This window comes from Drosophila suzukii, chromosome 3 (genome assembly GCF_043229965.1).
Source record: "Drosophila suzukii chromosome 3, CBGP_Dsuzu_IsoJpt1.0, whole genome shotgun sequence".
Lineage (NCBI taxonomy): Eukaryota > Metazoa > Arthropoda > Insecta > Diptera > Drosophilidae > Drosophila > Drosophila suzukii.
In genome coordinates, this window is record NC_092082.1 from 66,422,751 (window position 1) to 66,443,862 (window position 21,112).

The 21,112-nt window shown below is 40.1% G+C and overlaps 1 protein-coding gene across 4 annotated transcripts in view; it reads left to right on the forward strand.

Annotated features, from left to right (window-relative positions):
- E2f1 (E2F transcription factor 1) overlaps positions 1–15,460 on the forward strand; it is a 45,505-nt gene extending 30,045 nt beyond the window's left edge. Inside the window, exons 1-6 of one of the 4 annotated variants that reach the window (XM_036816667.3) lie at positions 1,934–2,080; positions 8,850–9,632; positions 9,901–10,635; positions 11,607–11,853; positions 12,033–12,884; positions 14,082–15,460. In XM_036816667.3, the coding sequence (XP_036672562.3) occupies positions 9,168–9,632; positions 9,901–10,635; positions 11,607–11,853; positions 12,033–12,884; positions 14,082–14,209 (2,427 nt within the window). In that variant the 5' untranslated portion in view covers positions 1,934–2,080; positions 8,850–9,167 and the 3' untranslated portion in view covers positions 14,210–15,460. Of the gene's footprint in view, positions 1–1,933; positions 2,081–2,106; positions 2,930–8,849; positions 9,633–9,900; positions 10,636–11,606; positions 11,854–12,032; positions 12,885–14,081 lie in introns of those variants that run through there. The other 3 variants (XM_036816666.3, XM_036816668.3, XM_036816665.3) reach the window with 3 other exon arrangements.
- The last annotated feature ends 5,652 nt before the right edge of the window (positions 15,461–21,112 follow it).

Consider the following 21,112-nt stretch of genomic DNA (forward strand, 5'->3'; position numbering starts at 1 on the left):
TTGGTAACTCCAAAAATGTTTTAGCTTTATAGTAGTTTACTAACGTCTGGAGAATAACAAACAACAGATGAATAGATGGTTAAATATTTTGACAAGTTTCTTTAATCAGGTCAGCAAAATAAATAGGTTAACTCTAGAAGCAAGCAGTTTTACAAGGGTCTGTTTAGAATTGTTTATTTGTTAGAATTGTATAAAGTAATGCGAGATAATGCAATAATATGTAAAGGACCCATTTAATGGTAATTTCCTACTTAAAACTAAGCTGTTTCATATTTGTACCTCACAATATTCAAATAACTAACCGAATAAGTTTAGAGATCAAAGTAAATAGTGGGTCCTGCATAGTAATGACTAAACTGAGTCCATGTGGTTTCGAAATATCTTATAAGTAATATATCTTATAAGTAATATAAACTAATTTTTTGTTTCCTCTTAATAATAATTAGATAATAATTTTAGAACTAACCGAATAAGTGTTCAGAGGGTACTACTGAACTGAGTTCAGGTGGTGACGAAATATGTTCTAGATCCATATAATCGCCATATAATGTCGATTAATGTGATATACCCATTAATTTGATGTTTCCTCTTAAGAGTGAGCTCTTTCATATCGCTACCTCATAAAAATTAAAGAACTAACCGAATGAGTGAGTTTACATATAGTAGTAAATAGTGGTCACTGCATAGTAATAATTAATAAACTGGGTTCAGGTAATGTCGCAATGTGTTATAGATCCATTTAAAGGCAATTTCCGGCCTAAAAAAATGACCCCCTTGATGGGGTCTGAAAATCGGCAACGCTGGGGTGCTGCTGCAACTACAACAATGTCGTCACTGCAATGCAATGCAACACTTGGCACACAACTGATAAAGATAAAGGAGATGATGGCGGCAGAGGGGGAAGGGGGATGAGGAAGCGACGGCGAGGGGGTCTCTGCCACCGCCTCTGCCGATGTGGGTGCGGTAACAGTGACGTCGGCCACTTCCGTCTGAGCGATTTTTAGGCGATTTGTAGCCGGCAAGCGAAAGAGAGCGCAAGGGGATGGGGCCAAGAGCAGAAGCCGCTCTCGCCGAACATTCGAGTCTGGCTTCCACATGCCACATGGGAAGAGGAAGAAGAAGCGCCACTCGAGTTCCACTCTCTCGCGCTTTCGCTTTCCGCCCCCCTCTTTCTCACACTCTCTCTCTCTTTCTCAGCTGATGCCGCTAATTCGCTGCAATTAGCAGGGTTTTCTCATTTTCAAGCTTCAGTTTTAGTAGGAACAGAAAAGTGGTAAAATTTTTAAGGGTTATAAAAAAACGGAAATGGAAAAATGTACTTGCTATAGCGAAATAACAAAATGTAAAGTACGAACTGCTTATCTACATATGTATGTACATTGTACATATTGGCATTTGGTGTTACTTATTTAACGATTCATCAATTTTGGTGTATAGGAGTTATATAAACGTGTCATCAATTTTATAATGTTTTAGTTATTTTAGGAATTTATTTTATTTTTGTACCTACAATGTTTTAACAAATTAAAAAGGACCATATTTTTATGAACCCTAGTTTTAGACAGTACTAAAAATAAATATAATTTATAAAACACTAAAATACATAGGCTAGCGGAGAATTCGATATTTTTTCACATATTTATTAGCTTGATACATTGAAATATAATAAAAATATTCGTTAAGTTTTGATTTGATAACCCACCGTAATATCGTATCGGTGTTTGATCAGTTTTTCTCCACTCGAACCCACGTTCCACTCTGCCGCTCTCTCTCGCTCTCCGTGTAGCCAGCGCTCAGCTGCTGACGCCGCGAATTCGCCGCCACAAGAGAGACGGCGTTCGCTTTGTGGCGCTGTGGCCGCTCTGCCGCTGTTATTCGCTGTATCTTAACATTTCGAGCGAAAGACCGGGGGTAAAGCGCCAACGGCAACCAAATCGCCGCCAGTTCGCTCGTTGGCGAACGTCGCCGCTGTTGCCGCTGCCGCCCCCCACGCACACATGTGCGAGCCGAAAGCACGTTAATCGAAAGAAAAGTCCGCTAGAATAACTGAAAAGCCAACTGAAAAGAGTGAAAGACTGAGGTATAAATAATTAATTGTAGTTTAACACGGCAATAAGCGCAAGTTCTTAGTTATGTATGAGTATTAAGTGTGCCGTTACGTCGCGGCTTACGTTTTCTCTGCCTGACGTAAGGCGACTCCCTCGCTCGCTCTCTCCCTCTCTCTCTCTCTGGTGTGTTGTCTCTCTGCGATTCTCTTTCTCCGCGTGTGGATTGCGTTTTTGCCGGCGAGGCGACGGCGACTCCAAAAAAGACACGGCACAACACACACACTACACTCGTTTTGTGTCCCAAGAAGTTCAGTTCGCTTTCGTCGCCAGTCCGCAAAAATGTGAAAATGGAAAACTGAGGGCAAGCCGAGAAAAGAAAAGCCGCCTAAGCTAAAGACTGCAACTGCAACTGCAAGTAAAAGCTCCAACAGCAAATCCGCCAACGAAAAAAGTGCGCGCGTGTAACAATTATGTGATATCTACAACAAATGCTCGAACTGCTGACGTCACGCACAGAATCGTAGAATATATAGAGAATATAGAAGAGAAACGAAAACGTCGCGTAGTAAAGTTAAAAGTTCCCACACACACACACCGACACTCGCACACCAACACAAACACACACCCACGGACTGAGTCAAAAGAGGAAGAAGCAGCAGTATATATAATATAATACGTGGAACACAAAAAGTAACCGAAAGAAAAGGCAAAACACCCGCAAAAAATGAAAAAATTTGCAAATATGAAACGTGTGTGATATTCAAAGAGCAAGAAGAAGCAGGGCAGCGGTGGAGAAAAGAAGAAGCAGAGCAATTTGTTGTTGTTGCGTGTGATATATAGAAAGCAAGTAAAAGAAAGGCGACAAGAATTCCAATTTTTAGGTGCGTATTCCAACAAGAAACGAAAAAAAACCAGGGGAGTTTTCCACCTCGCCGTTGATCAATTAATCATTCACTTTTGAGGTTGGCCCAAAGCCCCCTAATAACCTCCAAAACTGATTGTGTGAATAGTAGTCATTCATTCACTCATTCAATACCCCATGCTCCAGTTTTCAGAGATAACGATTCAAAAATCCGTTGTCCATCAGTGAGTTTTATATTGTGTTTGCCCAAAGTCGGCGGCAATTTCTTTATGGCGCCCCCAGATTAACATTTTTACTAGATCTTAAGACATCAGCGGGGGTAACCCGTGATTTACAGAACGCGTGGTTTTTTTTGAGTGTATGATGTGCTATGTGGGAAAAAATAGGAAGTTTTTTGGGTCTTGGTTCTTAAAAAGGAGTTGAAGATTAAAAGAGTACTTTTTAAAAAGTAAAATATATAAAAGTCAGCGAAATAAAAAAAAACCATCTTACTCACTTTGAAGATTACTTAAAAAAAATATTTCTATATTAAAGCAGACTAAGTTCGAAATTGGTGCTGTGGAATACCAAGACCTTAATTTCTTGTGTAAAACTGTTAATGCCTTTATCATATATGTAAATTACCTAAACATTACCGCTGTAATCGTAACATTTTTACAAGGTGATTTATAGGTTTTTTAATACTCTTAAGTCTTCAGCCTCGTTTTACTAAGCATTATATTGGATTTAATGAAATGACTTTTATCTCAGATATCTGCGGTTCTATGCGTTATAACTCAAGTTGAGGTGATATTTAATAACGATGGAGCTTTAAGTGTTCTTTAATAGAGCTCTTTTGTATATTAACACCAGATTATTAGACTTATTTTGGTGTTATTTAATATTTAATGAGGCTCTATAATTGGCTGTTACTTTTAACAATTAAATGAACTTGTATCAACAGTTTTCCGCTTTAATCTGTGCATGTTCCTGACAACAGCACATTATATAGTGTATGTACTTGTGTACATTATATATGGGGGCTCTGTTATCAGGCTTTTGAGCACACAATGTTCGATTGGCTCTAAATGCGTCATCGTTTGAGTGGCCAGGCGAAATGGAGTTTTGTTTGGTGTACAATATGTGTTTGGTGTAGAATTGCGCGGGGGACTCCCCCGAAATTCTTCACGGCGTTGCCGGCATTGAATTTCCACACCCACACGAAAACTTTTCCCTTTCCCGGCTTTCCTTTTTGTTTGCAATTTTCTGTGGGCGAAATATTTTGCGACGCATTTTGTGCGCCTCTCCCTGGATAAAGCTGCCTTCTCTTTCGCTCATTCTCTTTTTCTCGGCCAGTTGGCAATTATTTTTGGCTTTCTCAAGCGAGAAAAAGTGGGGAAAACCAAGGCGAGGCTTTGTAGCAGTGTAATAGTATTCAATTTTATTACGTTATTTGTGCAAATTAACTTATAGCCAATTTGATGCAAAAAAAAAACAAAGTATAATGGACTAAGTGAAATAAAGTTAACAGAGAAAATAAAACCGGCTAGAGAAAAAAGGCAACCATGTGGACGTTTTTTTTCTCAGCCCACAACAACAACAAGAGAGATGTTCCCTGTGGATTGTGTCTGTGGTAACAGCTGTTATTCGGATTCAGGCCGGCTTTTACTCTCCCGCTCTCTCTCTCTCCCTCTCTCTTTACCCCGCAGCATCCCACACACACACACACACACACTTACCGACTCTCTCTATCTCTCTCATCTGCCGCTTAATACACAAAATTCGTGTTCTTCCTCTTGTTTTGCTTTTTGCTTCACTTTTTTTACTCAATTGCAATTGTTGTTGCTTAACACCTTGCACACTCACACTCGCACCTTATTTATTTGTATTTGATTCACTTGTCCCTGCTTTTCTACTGCGCATGCAAAATGATGTGCAAAAAGAAAGCGAAACTTTTTATTAGCTTTCGTGTGGGTGTGGGTGTATGTATGTTTGCATATGCTTGGCCCTCCCTGTGTGTGTGTGTGCGTCTGCATAAACAACAAAATGCATAATTAATAACCATGTAAATGCATGGGCTTCATAATTAATAGCGGTAAATTGGCGTGCCCGAGGAATACAGTTATGTTTGCAAATTTAATGCTGGCAATTAAGTGCATTCGATTTGGGATTAGAGCAGGAAATGCAAGTTGCCGATATCAATTTGGCTATTATTTTATTTATAACATAATTAAAGGCAAGCAGTAGTAATGATGTTAAAAGAACAACGAAATGTGTAAAATAATTGAATTTGATTTCGGTTATAAAAAGTTAGGACCCCCGTTCTTTAAGCACCTTTCCTCCACCTTTACTAATTTGAAATTAACACGGCGAACGTGAGGAGGGAGCGAGGGAATGGGAAAGAGAGAGGCGGCAGCGCTATCAAAAGTCGCATTGCGTGCCTTGAGTCGCTTGGCTGCCTCTCCCACTCCCCCTTCTCCCCTCCCCACCCACCGACAACCCCCAGCGGAATTATTTACTTGGCCCCTACATAATGTGTACGTTTTATTTTCCAGCCTTTTCCTTTATCAGTCATACAAATTGTACGCGACTCTCAATGAGAACCAAAAGAAAAGCTATTCTAGTTTTTATTGTTGCTCCGCTCTGTTGCGCCAATGTTGATTGAAATTGAATGGAGAAAGAGAGGGGGAGAGGGAGATGAAAAAATAAAAAAAATAAAAAAGAAAACTTGTTATTTATTTGCCGTGTAGGCCACATTTTCCACGATTTTCCATTCGCCGCTTCGTATTTTCATGTTCATTTCCCTGTTTGCATAATGTTATTTCCCTCTGTTTGCTTCGCCTTGTGCTTCGCTTTCTGCTGTTAGATAAATGTATGCAGAGATGACTGACAAGTGCACTTAGAAGTTGTTTTAATGCAGATACAGATACATTATCTTCAATATACATATTTGTTTTTTGGGCTTAGGAAGGGTCATTATTTGAACAACCTTTAGGGGTTTTAACTATAAATTTGTGAGCCTACAATGTACAACCAATACAAAATTTTTATATAGGAATTATAATTTAAAAGACACCTAAAGTGTATTTATTACATAAAAAAGCTATACGTTTATAGGTTAGCGGTGCTCCCTTCATAACCCCTGTGTAGCAATTAAATTTAACGACTTTGGTGTAATATAAAGGTCCCAAAAGCCACCATATTATATACTTTTATTAGGCAATTTGAAGACCTAAAAAGCTTTAAAAATAAGTCTTGATTTTTTCTGCACTTTGTTTGTATGATCTCAAGGCTTGCAAATCCCCTTCCCCGTTACTTTTCTTGCTAAATTTTGTTGTTTGGGTAACTTTATACGTCTCACTGTAATTTTAGATGCAAAATATTTCCAGCTACTTGTTCGCATTTTGCGTGCCGATCAAAAGAAATTTAAATTGGAAATTTCAATCGGCGAGACCTACCTGGTTTTTTCGCTACCCTTTCCCCCTGCCCCTCACCCTCCCCCCTTTCGTCATCCGCCTTTTGTCTGGCCCACATGATTTTAGCATTTCTTTTGGAGGGAGAAAGAGAGAGAGAGTATACGATTTCCATGTATGGGAGTTGAATTACCTGGGCTCGTTCGTCTGTAAGCAGATACCGTTTTTTAGCTCAAACACACACCAACACATTAGCACACGCTCGAAGAATCACTGCAAAGCTTTTGGCTAATGTAGAAAAGGTTGCGAAGACAGGGGAATTGAGTTGCCGCCAACGCGACTGCAGTTTAGTGGAACAGAGATGGAGATATTTAAAGATCAGGAACATAAAATATTAGATATTTTTTGCTTAAAAATACATTTTATTTTCGTTATTAAAAGGGTTAATGGGTACTAAAAGCCACGTCATTATACTTTTTATTAACCCATTCAATATTAAGCTCCTATACAATATCACATTTTAGATACTTTAATCGAATGATGCAATATATCAATCAGGGATTATCAGTTTCCAGATTTAGTTACCTTCGAGCAGGTGAAATTTGAAAGGGAATTTCAGAAATCGAAGGCCACTGTGCAATGCCAATTTCAGCGGTTTGTCTACCTGGCGCGTTTGCCATTCCGATTTCTTGCACATTTCAGCAAATTCCGCGCGAAATTTTAGCGGTGTCTGGTTCATTTTACTTTGGAGGCACTCATTTGCGCTATCATTCTTCGGGGTTTTCTTGCAACTTTTAGAATAATTATCAGCTAGTCGAGTTGTTTGCGCTTGATGTTTCGTTCGTTTTATCTATTTTTTCTATTTGGCTTAACTCTCAGAACCGTTGGCTGTTTAGTTAACAGTTTCTGTTATGCAAATTAACATTGCATGCAGGCCGAGCAGCGCTAATTGCCATTTTTACCTGCCTGTTGTGGTTGTTTTTATTTTTACGCTCATTTGAGCTTCTTAATTTGTTGTTGTCGTCTTCCATTCATGCTCACTTTAGCTGCGAATGGGGCCAGAATTCCTCTAATGAACTTAAAGTCGGGTTTGTGGAGGAAGAGGTGACAGGTAGAGGCACTGGGAAAAATAATTGTGTATAAAAAATATATGATGTATATTAGTTTTCTTATAGAGCTCTTGCATTCTTGTGAAATATATTTGTTATCATAGGAGAACTGGGTTTTTAGATGTGATAAGAACTGAATATATGAGAAATACATGTCATACTTCCAGTGGAAATAGGCTATATAACATTTATTTGCTCAGAGAACTATGAAAACCATGTTAAATATGGTTGTTATCATACAAGAACTTGGTAATTAGACGTGTGTAAAACCCATTTACTGGGATAAAACTGAATAAATTACCAATTCATGGCTTATTTCCAGTGTTTCTACTGTGTAGACTGGCCGTGGCTCTTATTTTGCCAAAAGCGGTTAAAGCCGACCGCGGCAATAACGTTATTTTCTTCTTTACCTGATGGTTCTTCTCGTTTCTATCTCGTTCCTTTTTTTTGCGTTTGTTGCCTTTGCCTTCTGATTCTTGCACACATATTGATTGTTTAATATTTTATGCCGAGTTTATTGACATTTTGTGCGCGAACTCAGCAAGTCTTCTTCTTGGGTTCAGAAATAGTTTCGGCAGTTTCCCTTCGCCTAACAGTTTCCCTTCGCCTAACACTCGAATCCGGTTCTTTTGAGCTTGGCATTTTTTGTTTAACCAATTTTTTTTATTTTTTAGTTCCTGTTTTTGAGATTTCTGCTTATCATCTGGTTTCATGTGGTTTGGCTGCATATTTTACGCTTTCATCAAACGATAAAAAATATAAGTTATAGGAAATTAATTGGGACAAGACCATAAATCACATTTAAGTTTTTATATGAAAGCCTTTAAGTCAATATATTTTGCTGACCTATTAAACCAGCGCACTTCCGGATCAAATATATGTTTATAGATGAGTTACCTTAATTAAAAATTATTATTTTTTAATGTATTAGACCATGATAATGACCCTCAAAAGGCCCTCTTAACTTGTGTTTTCTGGGCTAAAGGTTTATCAGCCGATGACCATTTATGGGTCTAAATTCGCTGTCTGTTATCACAGTTGTTGCATTAACGCGTTTCTGACTGGTCTACTTTGGCCATAAAAAAAGCCGGGTAATACATGGTAGTTGCAGAGTCTCTCTCGTTACTTACCTGTTTTTTCTTTTTCCCATGCTCTTTTATTAAAGTCGTGAAATTGTTTTCTTTCGCCATTGCCTTTCGATTCGCATTTATTTGCATTTCCACATACACTCGTTCGTTCGCCTGTCGGTTGCGCATTTTAATTTGTTGTTGCGCCCGACTGGAAAAAATGGGAGACAGATCAAAAGTTTAATGTGCCAAATGCATAAAATGTCGAGAAAGCAGGTCAAATCAGTTATAAATAGTCCCCAATAAAAATCACACACACACACAAACACACAATATTTAACCTTATCTATTCTTTGTTTGTTCTTTTGCAGATGTGAAGAATCCTTAGGTGCTAATTTAGTTGATAAGAGCAGAAATCGAGAGAGAAAGAGAACGAGAGCGATAAACAGGCAGTACAATAAGTAAACCGACACGAGAGCTGGAAATTCCGACTGGGTGGCAACTTTTCGAAGGCAGTGCTTAAAAGTATGCTACAATATAATGCCAGCGATTGCCGACTGAGGCGAACTTAACAGAATACTATATATAGAAGATATATAGACAGAAGACAGAGAGAGCCACAGAGAGAGAGAGAGAGGGAGAGAGTGAGGCGGAGAATCGCCAAAGAATCACGAAGAACCGGCAGCGAAATGTCCAAGTTCTTTGTGAATGTTGCCTCCATCAACAACAGCAACAACAGCGGCAGCAACAGCAACAACTCCACCAGCAACACCCAGCGACACCAGCAGCAGCACTATGGCGCGGGCGGGGCAACTGGCCACACGATGGTGGCCCGCAGACTCAACTACGATCTGCACGGCGGCACCACCAACATCAACAACAACAACAACAATATTGTGATCAAGAACGAGGCGCTCGATCTGGACTACGACCACGGCCTGAGCAGCAGCGACAGCAACAGCAACAGCGGCGTGGCGGCCCATCTGCGGGACCATGTCTACATCAGTCTGGACAAGGGGCACGGCACGGGGGCAGTGGCAACAGCAGCGGCGGCAACAGCGGGCCAGGCGCAGCAGCAACTGCAGCAGCACCACCAAAATCAGCAGCAGCGCAAGGCGACCGGCAAGTCCAACGATATCACAAATTACTACAAGGTGAGTGGGGACACATTGGAGTAAAACTTAAAAAAAAAACATATATTGAATTAAGCATTAAGTCCATCACAATTTAAAGCAAAACTAAGATGATTAAGATCATAAAATAGTAGAATGATTCCTCTTGGTCTGAAGAATTCGCGTTTTAAGTTTGTTTTATTTAGATACCCAAATCAACTCGATAATGTAAATCATGTATGTTTTTTTCATTAACTTTGACAACATAATTATTATTTTATTTAATAATAATTTTTGAACCCCTTCCTAGCAGGTCAAACGCCGACCGCACGCCGTCAGCGACGAGATCCACCCGAAGAAGCAGGCCAAGCAGAGCACTCACCACCAGACGGTGGGCTACCAGAAGCATGTGGCCAGCAGTACGCCCCAGCAGCTGCGGCACAGCCACCATCAGCTCCACCACGATGCGGATGCCGAGCTGGACGAGGATGTGGTGGTGGGGGTGGCCAAGCCGGCTTCGCATCACCCATTCGCCCTGTCGACGCCCCAGCAGCAGTTGGCCGCTTCGGTGGCCAGCAGTTCATCGAGCGGGGATCGCAATCGGGCGGACACCTCGCTGGGCATACTGACCAAAAAGTTTGTGGACCTGCTGCAGGAGTCGCCGGATGGCGTTGTGGATCTGAACGAGGCCTCCACTCGGTTGCGCGTTCAGAAGCGACGCATCTACGACATCACCAATGTCCTCGAGGGCATCAACATCCTGGAGAAGAAGTCGAAGAACAACATCCAGTGGCGCTGCGGGCAGTCGATGGTCAGTCAGGAGCGATCTCGGCGCATCGAGGCGGAGTCGCAGCGGCTGGAGCAGCAGGAGAACGAGCTGAACATGGCCATCGACCAGATGCGCGGCAACCTGACCGAGATCTCGAAGGAGGTGGAGAACACCGGTGGCAAGGCCTACGTTACGCAGAATGACCTGCTCAACGTGGATCTGTTCAAAGATCAGATCGTCATCGTAATCAAAGCGCCGCCAGAGGCCAAGCTCGTGGTGAGTACTGGATTAGGGGTTTTTTTGGAAGTCATACCAATGCAGATGATTGCTCACTGGTGATTGTATTCACTATTATTTAGTTTTTAAAAAGCTATGCATCTATAATACTCTTTGACTCATTCTCTCAATCGGAAACAGTCGATATCCCCATCTTTTATTTCTGTACCGAAGGCTCATACATATCTCTGTGCAGTTCCTATATACGCCTGTCTACGTCAGAGCTTTTCCTAGCTTTTGCTCGCTTTTTCCTAGTCAGCGGTGCTTCTTCTTAGCGTCTGCATGCCATTAAACGTGGCGCTTATTTATAGAAGGCCATCGCAGCGGCAGACACGACAGGCGAAATGGAATCCCGCCCCTCCGGGCCACCTTCTTTTTGATATCAAGTAAATTTCTGGCCTCGTCCAACAAAGTTTTCCAATCGTCGCTGTTGCCGCTCGGTTCTCCTCGGTACTAGATGCCACACTATTTATAAAAATATATCAGCTCTTGATGTTTCCGCTCGCCTTGAACTGTTAAATGAACTCGAAATTGTTTCTTTTGGGTAAAAGGGAAAACCAGTGCCCAAGAGATTTTCAAATCATGATTTAAATATGTGAGCACTTTTCAAGCCCTCTGGCAACGCCAATAACCGATTGCCGAAATAACAACAACGCAAAAGGGAAGCTATAAAAAATAAAATAAAAGAAGGCGACGGGGGGCCAAAACGGCAAAAGCAAAATATCATTTCTAAAAATACGCGTGCGGCAAAAAATGCTGTTCATTCTCAGGCTCGCTTCATTTGTGTTTCTCTTTTGCTGCCGAGCGGTCGGCGACCGCTTAAAAATTTCTACCGCTCCCCCTTCAACTTGAAAGTTAGTTTCCCTTTCCCGTTTGCCATTTATCTGTATTTAATTATGGTATATACATCCATCTGGAATTTGGCTAATAATCGGGTTTCGTTCTTGTTCTGTTTTTTTTTTGTTGTCCAGCTGCCCAACACAAAATTGCCGCGCGAGATTTACGTGAAGGCGGAAAACAGCGGGGAGATCAACGTCTTCCTCTGCCATGACACCTCGCCGGAGAACTCGCCGATTGCGGCGGGCGCCGGCTACGTTGGAGCACCAGGAGCCGGATGCGTGCGGACGGCCACCTCCACCCGACTGCATCCGCTGACCAACCAGCGGCTGAACGATCCGCTCTTCAACAATATCGATGCCCTGAGCACCAAGGGATTTGGTGAGTAATATGCGGAACAGCTTTGAAGAACTATTTTCGGATTAAATATAAATCTGGGCAACATTGTGTAGTACCATACTACATAATACAGAAATCAATATAATAGTTTTCTCGAATATGTTACTATTAATTATATCTTGTAAGTATTCCTTATTAACTTCTCCTGCTTTTCATTGCAGTTCCCACGCCCTACCGCTCGGCCCGCAACCTCAGCAAATCGATCGAGGAAGCCGCCAAGCAGTCCCAGCCTGAATATAATAACATTTGTGATATTGCGATGGCCCAGCATCATAATCTGAACCAGCAGCAGCAGCAGCAACAGTTGCTGCAGCAGCCGGAGGAGGACGATGTGGACACGGAGCTGAGTCAGCTGGTGCCGACACTGACGAATCCGGTGGTCCGCAGCCATCAGTTCCAGCAGCACCAGCACCAGCAGACCTCCATCCAGGAGCTGTTTAGCAGCTTAACCGAATCCTCGCCCCCAACGCCAACAAAGCGTCGTCGGGCGGCAGCAGCCGCAGCAATTGCCGCAGGCAGCGCAACAGCAGCAACCACTACGCTTAATAGTCATAACAGCAACCACAGCAATCATAGCAACCACAGCAGCAGCAACAGCAACAGCCACTCCCAACCACCCACAATAGGCTACGGCAGCAGTCAGCGACGCAGCGATGTGCCCATGTATAATTGTGCAATGGAAGACGCAACCACAACATCTGTAGCACCAGCAGCAGCGGCATCAGCAACGTCGCGAACGGCAGCAGCAACCCAATCGTCGGCGATAAGCTCGCTTCAAATGCAATTCGCTGCCGTCGCGGACAGCAACAATAGCAGCAGCGGCGTTGATGGCGTTGACGGCGGCTATGGCAGCATCGCTGGCGCTGGCGCCAACGCTGATCCCCATCAGCCGTTCAGCCATGACCGCCACAGCCTGCCGCCCAGCGTTGCCGACTGCGATGCCAACAGCAACAGCAGCAACACAACGCTCCAAGGCCTCGAACCGTTCCTGTACGACTTTGGCTCGGAGGACTGTAAGTATTTGTGGCCACCTTGGGATGTCCTCTTCTCCCAGGCGGTCAAAATAATATATGAAAGAAACACCTTTACTTGATTGATTTCCCATAATTTGTGTAATTTCTTGTAACATCTTATATTGTTTTGACCACTACTGTAAATAACTTAAATCTGATCATGCTTGCACTCGCCCGCCGCTCATTCATCCATGATCATTTTGCATCTGCCTGTGTTTTTGTGTTGTCACCATGTATATAACCGCAGCTAACAACTAATTGAGGATCTTGCAGGGGACTTAATCTAGATCCGAATGAGGCGCACTTGTCAAGAACTTTCTCTGTGACCTGCGTGTATTCAAAAGCCGCATCACAGTCTGAGTTCTTGCTGAGCGTGAGATCCTCACAGCAACATAACCCAAAATCAAGGGATTTGAAACCAAAACGTTTTTCAAAATTTCTAATGTTTTTCCAACACCTTTTATTTTGTTATTGCAACCTTTCGGCCAACGAGAATCAGTTCAAAATTGACAATTTGATTTTATTATAATTTTTTATTTTAAACCAATTCATTATGCTGTGTTCTATTAGGGGTGTCACAGAAATCTGCGAAAGGGCAACCACCAGAAAAATTATTTCACAAGTATCCAGAGCGTCAAGTTTTCTGGCAGGAAAAAAATAGTAAAAGAGAAATTCAAACCCGAGTGATTTTTGTGGCAAGCCTCTATAAAAAGAAAAAGTATAATCACCTACCATTAATTTAACAGGTGTTCCACCCAAAACATTCACTCTCACATTGTGCTCACATCAACATGCTAACCATTTACTAATAATACAAAATAAAAATTTAATAATAATTGTGCATAAATGTATATATATATCGACATATAACCCGCCGCCTCGTCAGCAATCGTCCTCGTGTCAAATTCATTTTGGAACTGAATTCTCGTGGGTCTGCACTGACAACACTGACCGCTCCAGGGCCAATTGTTCATTTTGAAATTGAAATTCTGTAGCACCATGAGATTCAGCTCTGGCGTGAATTTCAAACATGCATCCACAACATCTCTCGCTCTATCAGCTCTCTCTCTCCTCCTCTATGTTTGTCCACGGCAATAAGATCGACAATAATCCAATGTAAAGCCATCAACAGTCATGCCCAAAACTCTAAGAAATATTCCGTGAATACCTAGTAACATGTTGCATTTTTATTTACAGACTTCGGCAACAGCATCGCCTTTGTGTCCATCAATCCGCCGGACGACAATGACTATCCGTATGCGCTGAACGCGAACGAGGGCATCGATCGGCTGTTCGACTTCGGTTCGGATGGCTATGTACCCTAGGAGGCGACGTCCACGTAACACACTCACACACATATGTCTACAAAATTGGGATTCTGGGGGTGTTTATAATTTTAAATTATATACAAATTGCAAAACACAACAAAAAAACAAACAAAAACCAGCAAATTACAAATTATTAAATTATTTGATTGCAAAAACTACAAACAAACAAAAAATCCAAAAACAAAACACAAAAAAAGCAAATCAGCAAAACTTAATGAAACTAAGTTGTGTGTAAAGTTTTAAGCGTAAAAATATATACATTTAAATTTATAACCCAAACTAATTTAAGCGAAAAAAAAAGAAAACACAAAATCTACTTTACAAAAACTCAGCCTCACAAGAGAAAAGGAGAAGTTGTAGCAAGAAGAGCCACATTTTATAAGCAAATTTCAATTTTAGCCTTAACACAAAACAAAGAAGAAGCAAAAGGAGAATCAGGAATACGATGTAAAAGAAATGGGTAACACACACAAAAAGCGAACGAATACTTCCCCCTTATCAAACAACTTTTTGGGCTAGAACTGTCTGTAAATTAGTAAAATAATACCAACACACACATAATTTTTAATTAGAAAACAAAATAGTTGTAAAGCGAATCAACATAAAATTAAACAATAAAAAGAAAATCAATTTCAAATTGTAAAAAAGATCGAAGACATTTCAAATTCAAACAGAGCAGGATAAGAGGACACAACACCTGGGCCCCCCGACCTATTTCCCACTATCCCCTCCACACCTGTTTTAGTTACGCATGCAACAAGATCGTCCTCTGCCATTTGTATCATTTGCTTGGATCTATCGATTGATTTTTAATTACTATTATTAAAGCTATAACTATGTATAATAATTTGTTATTGTTATAAAATTTAAACTATAAACACACACACATGGGCCCAATAGCAGTTTATTCATAGAAGCCAAATCATCCCACAAAACAAACAACCAACAACTTAACAGAGTCAACTACAAGTACATAAATAATTATTTAAACTCTCGCCTAGAAGTTATATATTTAACTAAACAATAAATGCAACAAACAAATGCAAATCATACAACTGTAAAATTTAAACAAATAAAAGGAGAACCACAAAAAACCGAAACCTCTGTATAATGTATGTTTAATTTTTATAAGAGAAAATACTTTGTTAGGTACTTTCTTTCTTTCCAAAAACAAACACATGAAAAAAAGAAAATTAAATATTAGAAAAACAAAGAAAACTTTAAATAAAAAAAAGTTTTAAAACCAAATATCTAGTGTATTTTAATCGCCTTATCTGAAGATTACTATCTACAGCCCCCACAGGCATATCAATAGGCTGCCCCGTGCGAATAATAGCTGGATTCCACTACAACATATTGGCGCATTTTGATAAAAATGGCATTAAATGACTACTGGCTATAGTCTATATATATTCGTAAAGCTCAACGTCATTAAATTTAAATGAAATATAACTACCAACATGAATCATTATTAATGCCCTATAAAATCCTGTATACAACAGAATGGAGTTGTGGGGTTATTGGCTTCAAACTGGTATATTACATAGTTTTGCATGGGCAACTAGAGGGGAGAAAAGTTGGGGTCTTTGTTAAGTCTTGGGTATTTAGTTTTTTTTTTGACTATCGTTGACGATCCATCCCAAGTGAAATAAACAAAAACAGCTGCTATGGCACATCAAGGTACTCAATAATAACACATTATGACAGGGGCGTAGACAGGGTGTCAGGGTTAAACCATTCCCTAACGGTTTTGGTACGAAAAGTTAATATTAATTGAACAAAATTATTATACAATAAAATCTATTCTATTTGTACGAATTTAATAAAAGAAAAGGAAGGGGTATAAATACAGGTGCTAGAAAGAGACGGGTGAAAGCAACAACGCGCTTCAGCGGAAAATAGGACCGCACACGTAAATCATATCAGTATTTCAGTGTTTAAATCAGTATTTTTACCAGTCTATGTGATTTCTGTACTTGGCTTTTGGGGATTTTTTTGAGAAGAAAATGCAGTTGCACTGTATGCTTGATACTTGTACTAGAAAATTTCATCATAGTGGGCTTCGTGAAACCAGCTGTCATTTTATCGAGCCGGAAAAATACTTAGCAGGCAGTCCGAGTCCGAACTCAGATCAAGAAAAACAAAAATTCGCTAGCAGGGACTTTATCTGTCCGAAAAATGTAAGCCTTCCTGAAGTGCCTTCGGCGATACCGGCGGAATTCTGCACAGAGTACTCATTACTTTTGCACAGATTGTCTCTGCTTTTCACATTAATATACTTTCTTTCATAATGTAAGAAGCAGGAGAGTCCAGTGAAACAGAAACACATGTATGACATGCCATCCACGAGTACTGCTGCAAGGACCAAGCAACCGGATGACAAACATGTTAGCTTCTGAAATTCCGGCAGTTATTATGCAGTAAGTAATATATAAAAAATATACTAAATATTAGATTATTAGATTAGAATAGAAACGGCTGAAAAAAATTTCGTTGTTAGACTTTGACATGCATGCATAATCAAACAAAAAAATCAACAAAAAGAAAGGTAGCTTCGGAAAGCCGAAGTTTTTATACCTTTGCAGGGCGTTCCCGTGGGAGCATTGTCTGTACAACGCTTTACGATTTTTAGAAACTAATAACTAATTACAGAAATTTGCAGAATAATGTTCCATTTCAGTTTACTACAGTGTATGTTTACCGAAAACGAAATAAAACGGTCTTTATGGAACCCTACATACAAGTATATGATAAGGTCGTTCGATTTTTAACATTTTTTTTCGAAATTCTGAAAATGAAAAAGAAATATATTTCCAAAAAACAACGAAATTTAAATTTTTTCAAAATATTTTTTTTGGTCATTCCTATGGGACCTATAGGGAACGAAAATAACAGTTATATATTTATAAGTCCTTATGTAAAAAATTACAAACCTAACAAGAAATTTCCAACTATACAGATACAATAGGCCACTCCCAATGCAATAAGTTTATCCATAAAATTTTATTCTGCGACTTTTAAAAATACAAGTTTTTAATTTTAATAACTATTATTAATATTTATACCCGTTACTCGTAGAGTAAAAGGGTATACTAGATTCGTCGGAAAGTATGTAACAGGCAGAAGGAAGCGTTTCCGACCCCACAAAGTATATATATTCTTGATCAGGATCACTAGCCGAGTCGATCTAGCCATGTCCGTCTGTCCGTCTGTCCGTCTGTCCGTCTGTCCGTCTGTCTGTCCGTCCGGATGAACGCTGAGATCTCGGAAACTATGGGAGCTAGGCTATTGAGATTTGGCGTAAAGATTCCTGAGCTTCTTACGCAGCGCAAGTTTGTTTCGGCACAGTGCCACGCCCACTCTAACGCCCACAAACCGCCCAAAACTGTGGCTCCTACAGTTTTGATGCTAGAATAAAAATTTTAACTGAAGTGTATTGTTCTCATCAATACCTATCGATTGACCCAAAAAAAAGTTTGCCACGCCCACTTTAACGCCCACAAACCGCGAAAACCTGTGACGCCCACAATTTTCATGCTAGATAAAAAATTTTAACTGAAATGTATTGGTCTCGTCGATACCTATCGATTGATCCAAAAAAAAATTGCCACGCCCACTCTAACGCCCATAACGCTTAAATCTGTATACCGCCGGTAGGTGGCGCATTTTAATCTCGCTTTGCTGCTTGCATATCTCCATATAGCTGAGTAACGGGTATCTGATAGTCGAGGTACTCGACTATAGCGTTCTTCCTTGTTTTTTTTTAAAGTCACAAATAACTTTCATTTATTATTTTTACTATAAAATTCACAAATAACAGTTACGTTTGACTTCTACTTACAAAAGTCTCTTATAGCTGTTAACAAAGACTTTAAAAAATAAAAGTCTTAACTAGAAGTATGACAGGGACTTTTATTTAAATGAATGTATATTTAAGGTCTTTAATATGTGTAATATATTTGCAAATAGAATTCACTTTGATTTAATTATTTTAATATATGCAACAAGGTTTACAAATGCTTTCTGTAAAAATCACTTATTTATTTATTATGTTTGACTATGTAAAGCAGTGATTAATATCAATTGTAAAGATATTTGAACTTACTGTGCATTAAAAAATGTGGTATCTCTATTATGTGCTGTTTTCGAGATACATTCAAAAGACTTTTATTTGTCTCCAAAGGTCTCCAAAAATACAAGGAAAAATATGAGCCCCAAAATTTTGTACATCCATTTAGAGTCGTCTTTTTCCGAATTTTTAAGATACTAACCACCATTGTACGTCGAAGGATGGAATTTATAGAATTTTATCTAGAATCTTAGATCAATACTTGGAGAATTTTTCCTGTAAACTAGTGTTATTGCATCAGCTGTTTAGGTCTTGTTTATGCTTGATATTAGAAAATTTCATTTTAGTAGGCTTTGTGAAACCAGCTGTTATTTTATCGAGCCGAAAAATACTTGGCAGGCAGTACGACTCTGAATTCGGTCCCACATTGACGCTCAAGAAAACCAAAAATTCCTTAGCAAAAAAAAAAAACCAAAAAACTGTCCGAGAAATGTAAGATTTCCTGAAGTGTTTTCGTACTCTTTTTTTTAGTTCAAGTATTTTTATACCCGTTACTCGTAGAGTAAAAGGGTATACTAGATTCGTCGGAAAGTATGTAACAGGCAGAAGGAAGCGTTTCCGACCCCACAAAGTATATATATTCTTGATCAGAATCACTAGCCGAGTCGATCTAGCCATGTCCGTCTGTCCGTCTGTCTGTCTGTCCGTCTGTCTGTCCGTCCGGATGAACGCTGAGATCTCGGAAACTATGGGAGCTAGGCTTTTGAGATTTGGAGTGCAGATTCCTGAGCTTCTTACGCAGCGCAAGTTTGTTTCGGCAATGTGCCACGCCCACTCCAACGCCCACAAACCGCCGAAAACTGTGGCTCGTACAGTTTTGATGCTAGAATAAAAATTTTAACTGAAATGTATTGTTCTCATCAATACCTATCGATTGACTCAAAAAAAAGTTTGCCACGCCCACTTTAACGCCTACAAACCGCAAAAACCTGTGACGCCCACAATTTTCATGCTAGATAAAAAATGTTAACTGAAATGTATTGGTCTCGTCGATACCTATCGATACCTAACGCCCATAACGCTTTAATCTGTATACCGCCGGTAGGTGGCGCATTTAAATCTCGCTTTGCTGCTTGCATATCTCCATTTAGCTGAGTAACGGGTATCTGATAGTCGAGGTACTCGACTATAGCGTTCTTCCTTGTTTTTTTTGCACACATTGTTTCTGCTTTCTAAGTAATGCTCTTTCTTTCATAATGTCGGAAGCAGCAGAGTCCAGTGAAACAGAAACATCATAAATGACATGCTGCTGCAAGGATCAAGAAATTGGCAAAGGCAGAGGCAGTCAAGAAGGAAATAGCGGATTAGAGTACTGTGCACATTGATCCTGTAGCTAACACGTTGTCATGCAACCGGATTTCATCCTGGATGACATGACAAACACGAATTCGGCGATCGCAGAACCGGTAAAGGTGGAAATAACGGATGAGAATACTATGTAGTAATACAATTTCTTTTATAATGTAGGAATCAGAAGAGTCCTGTGAAACATAACCATGCACAACATGCCATCCACGAGTGCTGCTGCAGGGACCAAATCATCGGCGATACAGACATCCATGAAGGAGGAAACAACGGAATATAGTACTGTGCAGTTCAATCCAGAAGCTAACAAGTTTCCCTTGCAATCGGATTTCATCCTGGATCACAAGGATTTAACCTCGGCGATTGATTGGCCGGTAAAGAAGGACATCGGCGATGTCAAGAAGAAAATAATGAATGAGAGTACTATACACATCGATCCTGTAGCTTACATATTGGTCATGTAACCGAATTTCATCCTGGATGACATGCCATCCACGAGTGCTGCTGCAGGGATAAAAACATCGGCGATGGCAGAGCCGATAACCTTTATGACCACGGATGAGAGTACTATAAAGTAATATACTTTCTTTTAAAATGTAAAAAACAAAAGATCCCTGTGAAAGAGAAACACATCCTGGATGACTGCAATCCTCGGCTGCTGCTGCAATGATCAAAACATCGGCGATGGCAATGCCGGTCAAAAAGCAAATATTAACTGATGAAAGTAATGTATATATCGATCCTGTAGCTAACATGTTTTTCATACAACGAGATGACGAACATGTTAGCTTCAGGATCGATGTGTATGGCACTCTCCTCCGTTGTTTCTTCCTTGACCGCCTCTGCCATCGTTGATGCTTTGCTCCTTGCGGCAACACTCGAAGATGGCATGTCATCAGGATGTGGTCCTGTTTTTCAGGGGTCTCCTGTTTCATACATTATAAGTGAGAGTATATTACTAGACAAACGGACAATCTGTGCAAAAGTAAAGAGTACTGTCTGGAGAATTTCATAACAATAAGAGATAATGTCGGTGATTGGGTCTCTTCTGGCTGTCATGTGGGTGCCGCTTATCAACGCTGTTAACAAATAATAACAAACAATAGTTAAGATCCGAACAATATTACATAAAAATCACTCATTAAAAAAACAGTTAAATGATTTGCGGGTCCTCCGGTGCTGGAAATGTTGATCTTCTTGGTGGACTTCCACCTTTTATTAAGTGGGATTCCTAGTGGGCCTCTTCAGAAAGTTGAACTCCAGTGTTTGTTCAACCCTAAAACAGCTAAAGGAGGAGCTATATTCCAGCATAGTGTTTTACAAACGGGATGAGGCTAAAGAAATCTTAAAAATATAGTCCTTGGGAAAACTGGTCTACAGAGTCGATGTCCTGAATGGCCTACGTGACCATGCCAGAGGCTGAAACTCTGGTCATAGGACAGACCTGCTAATTTCTAAAATACTGA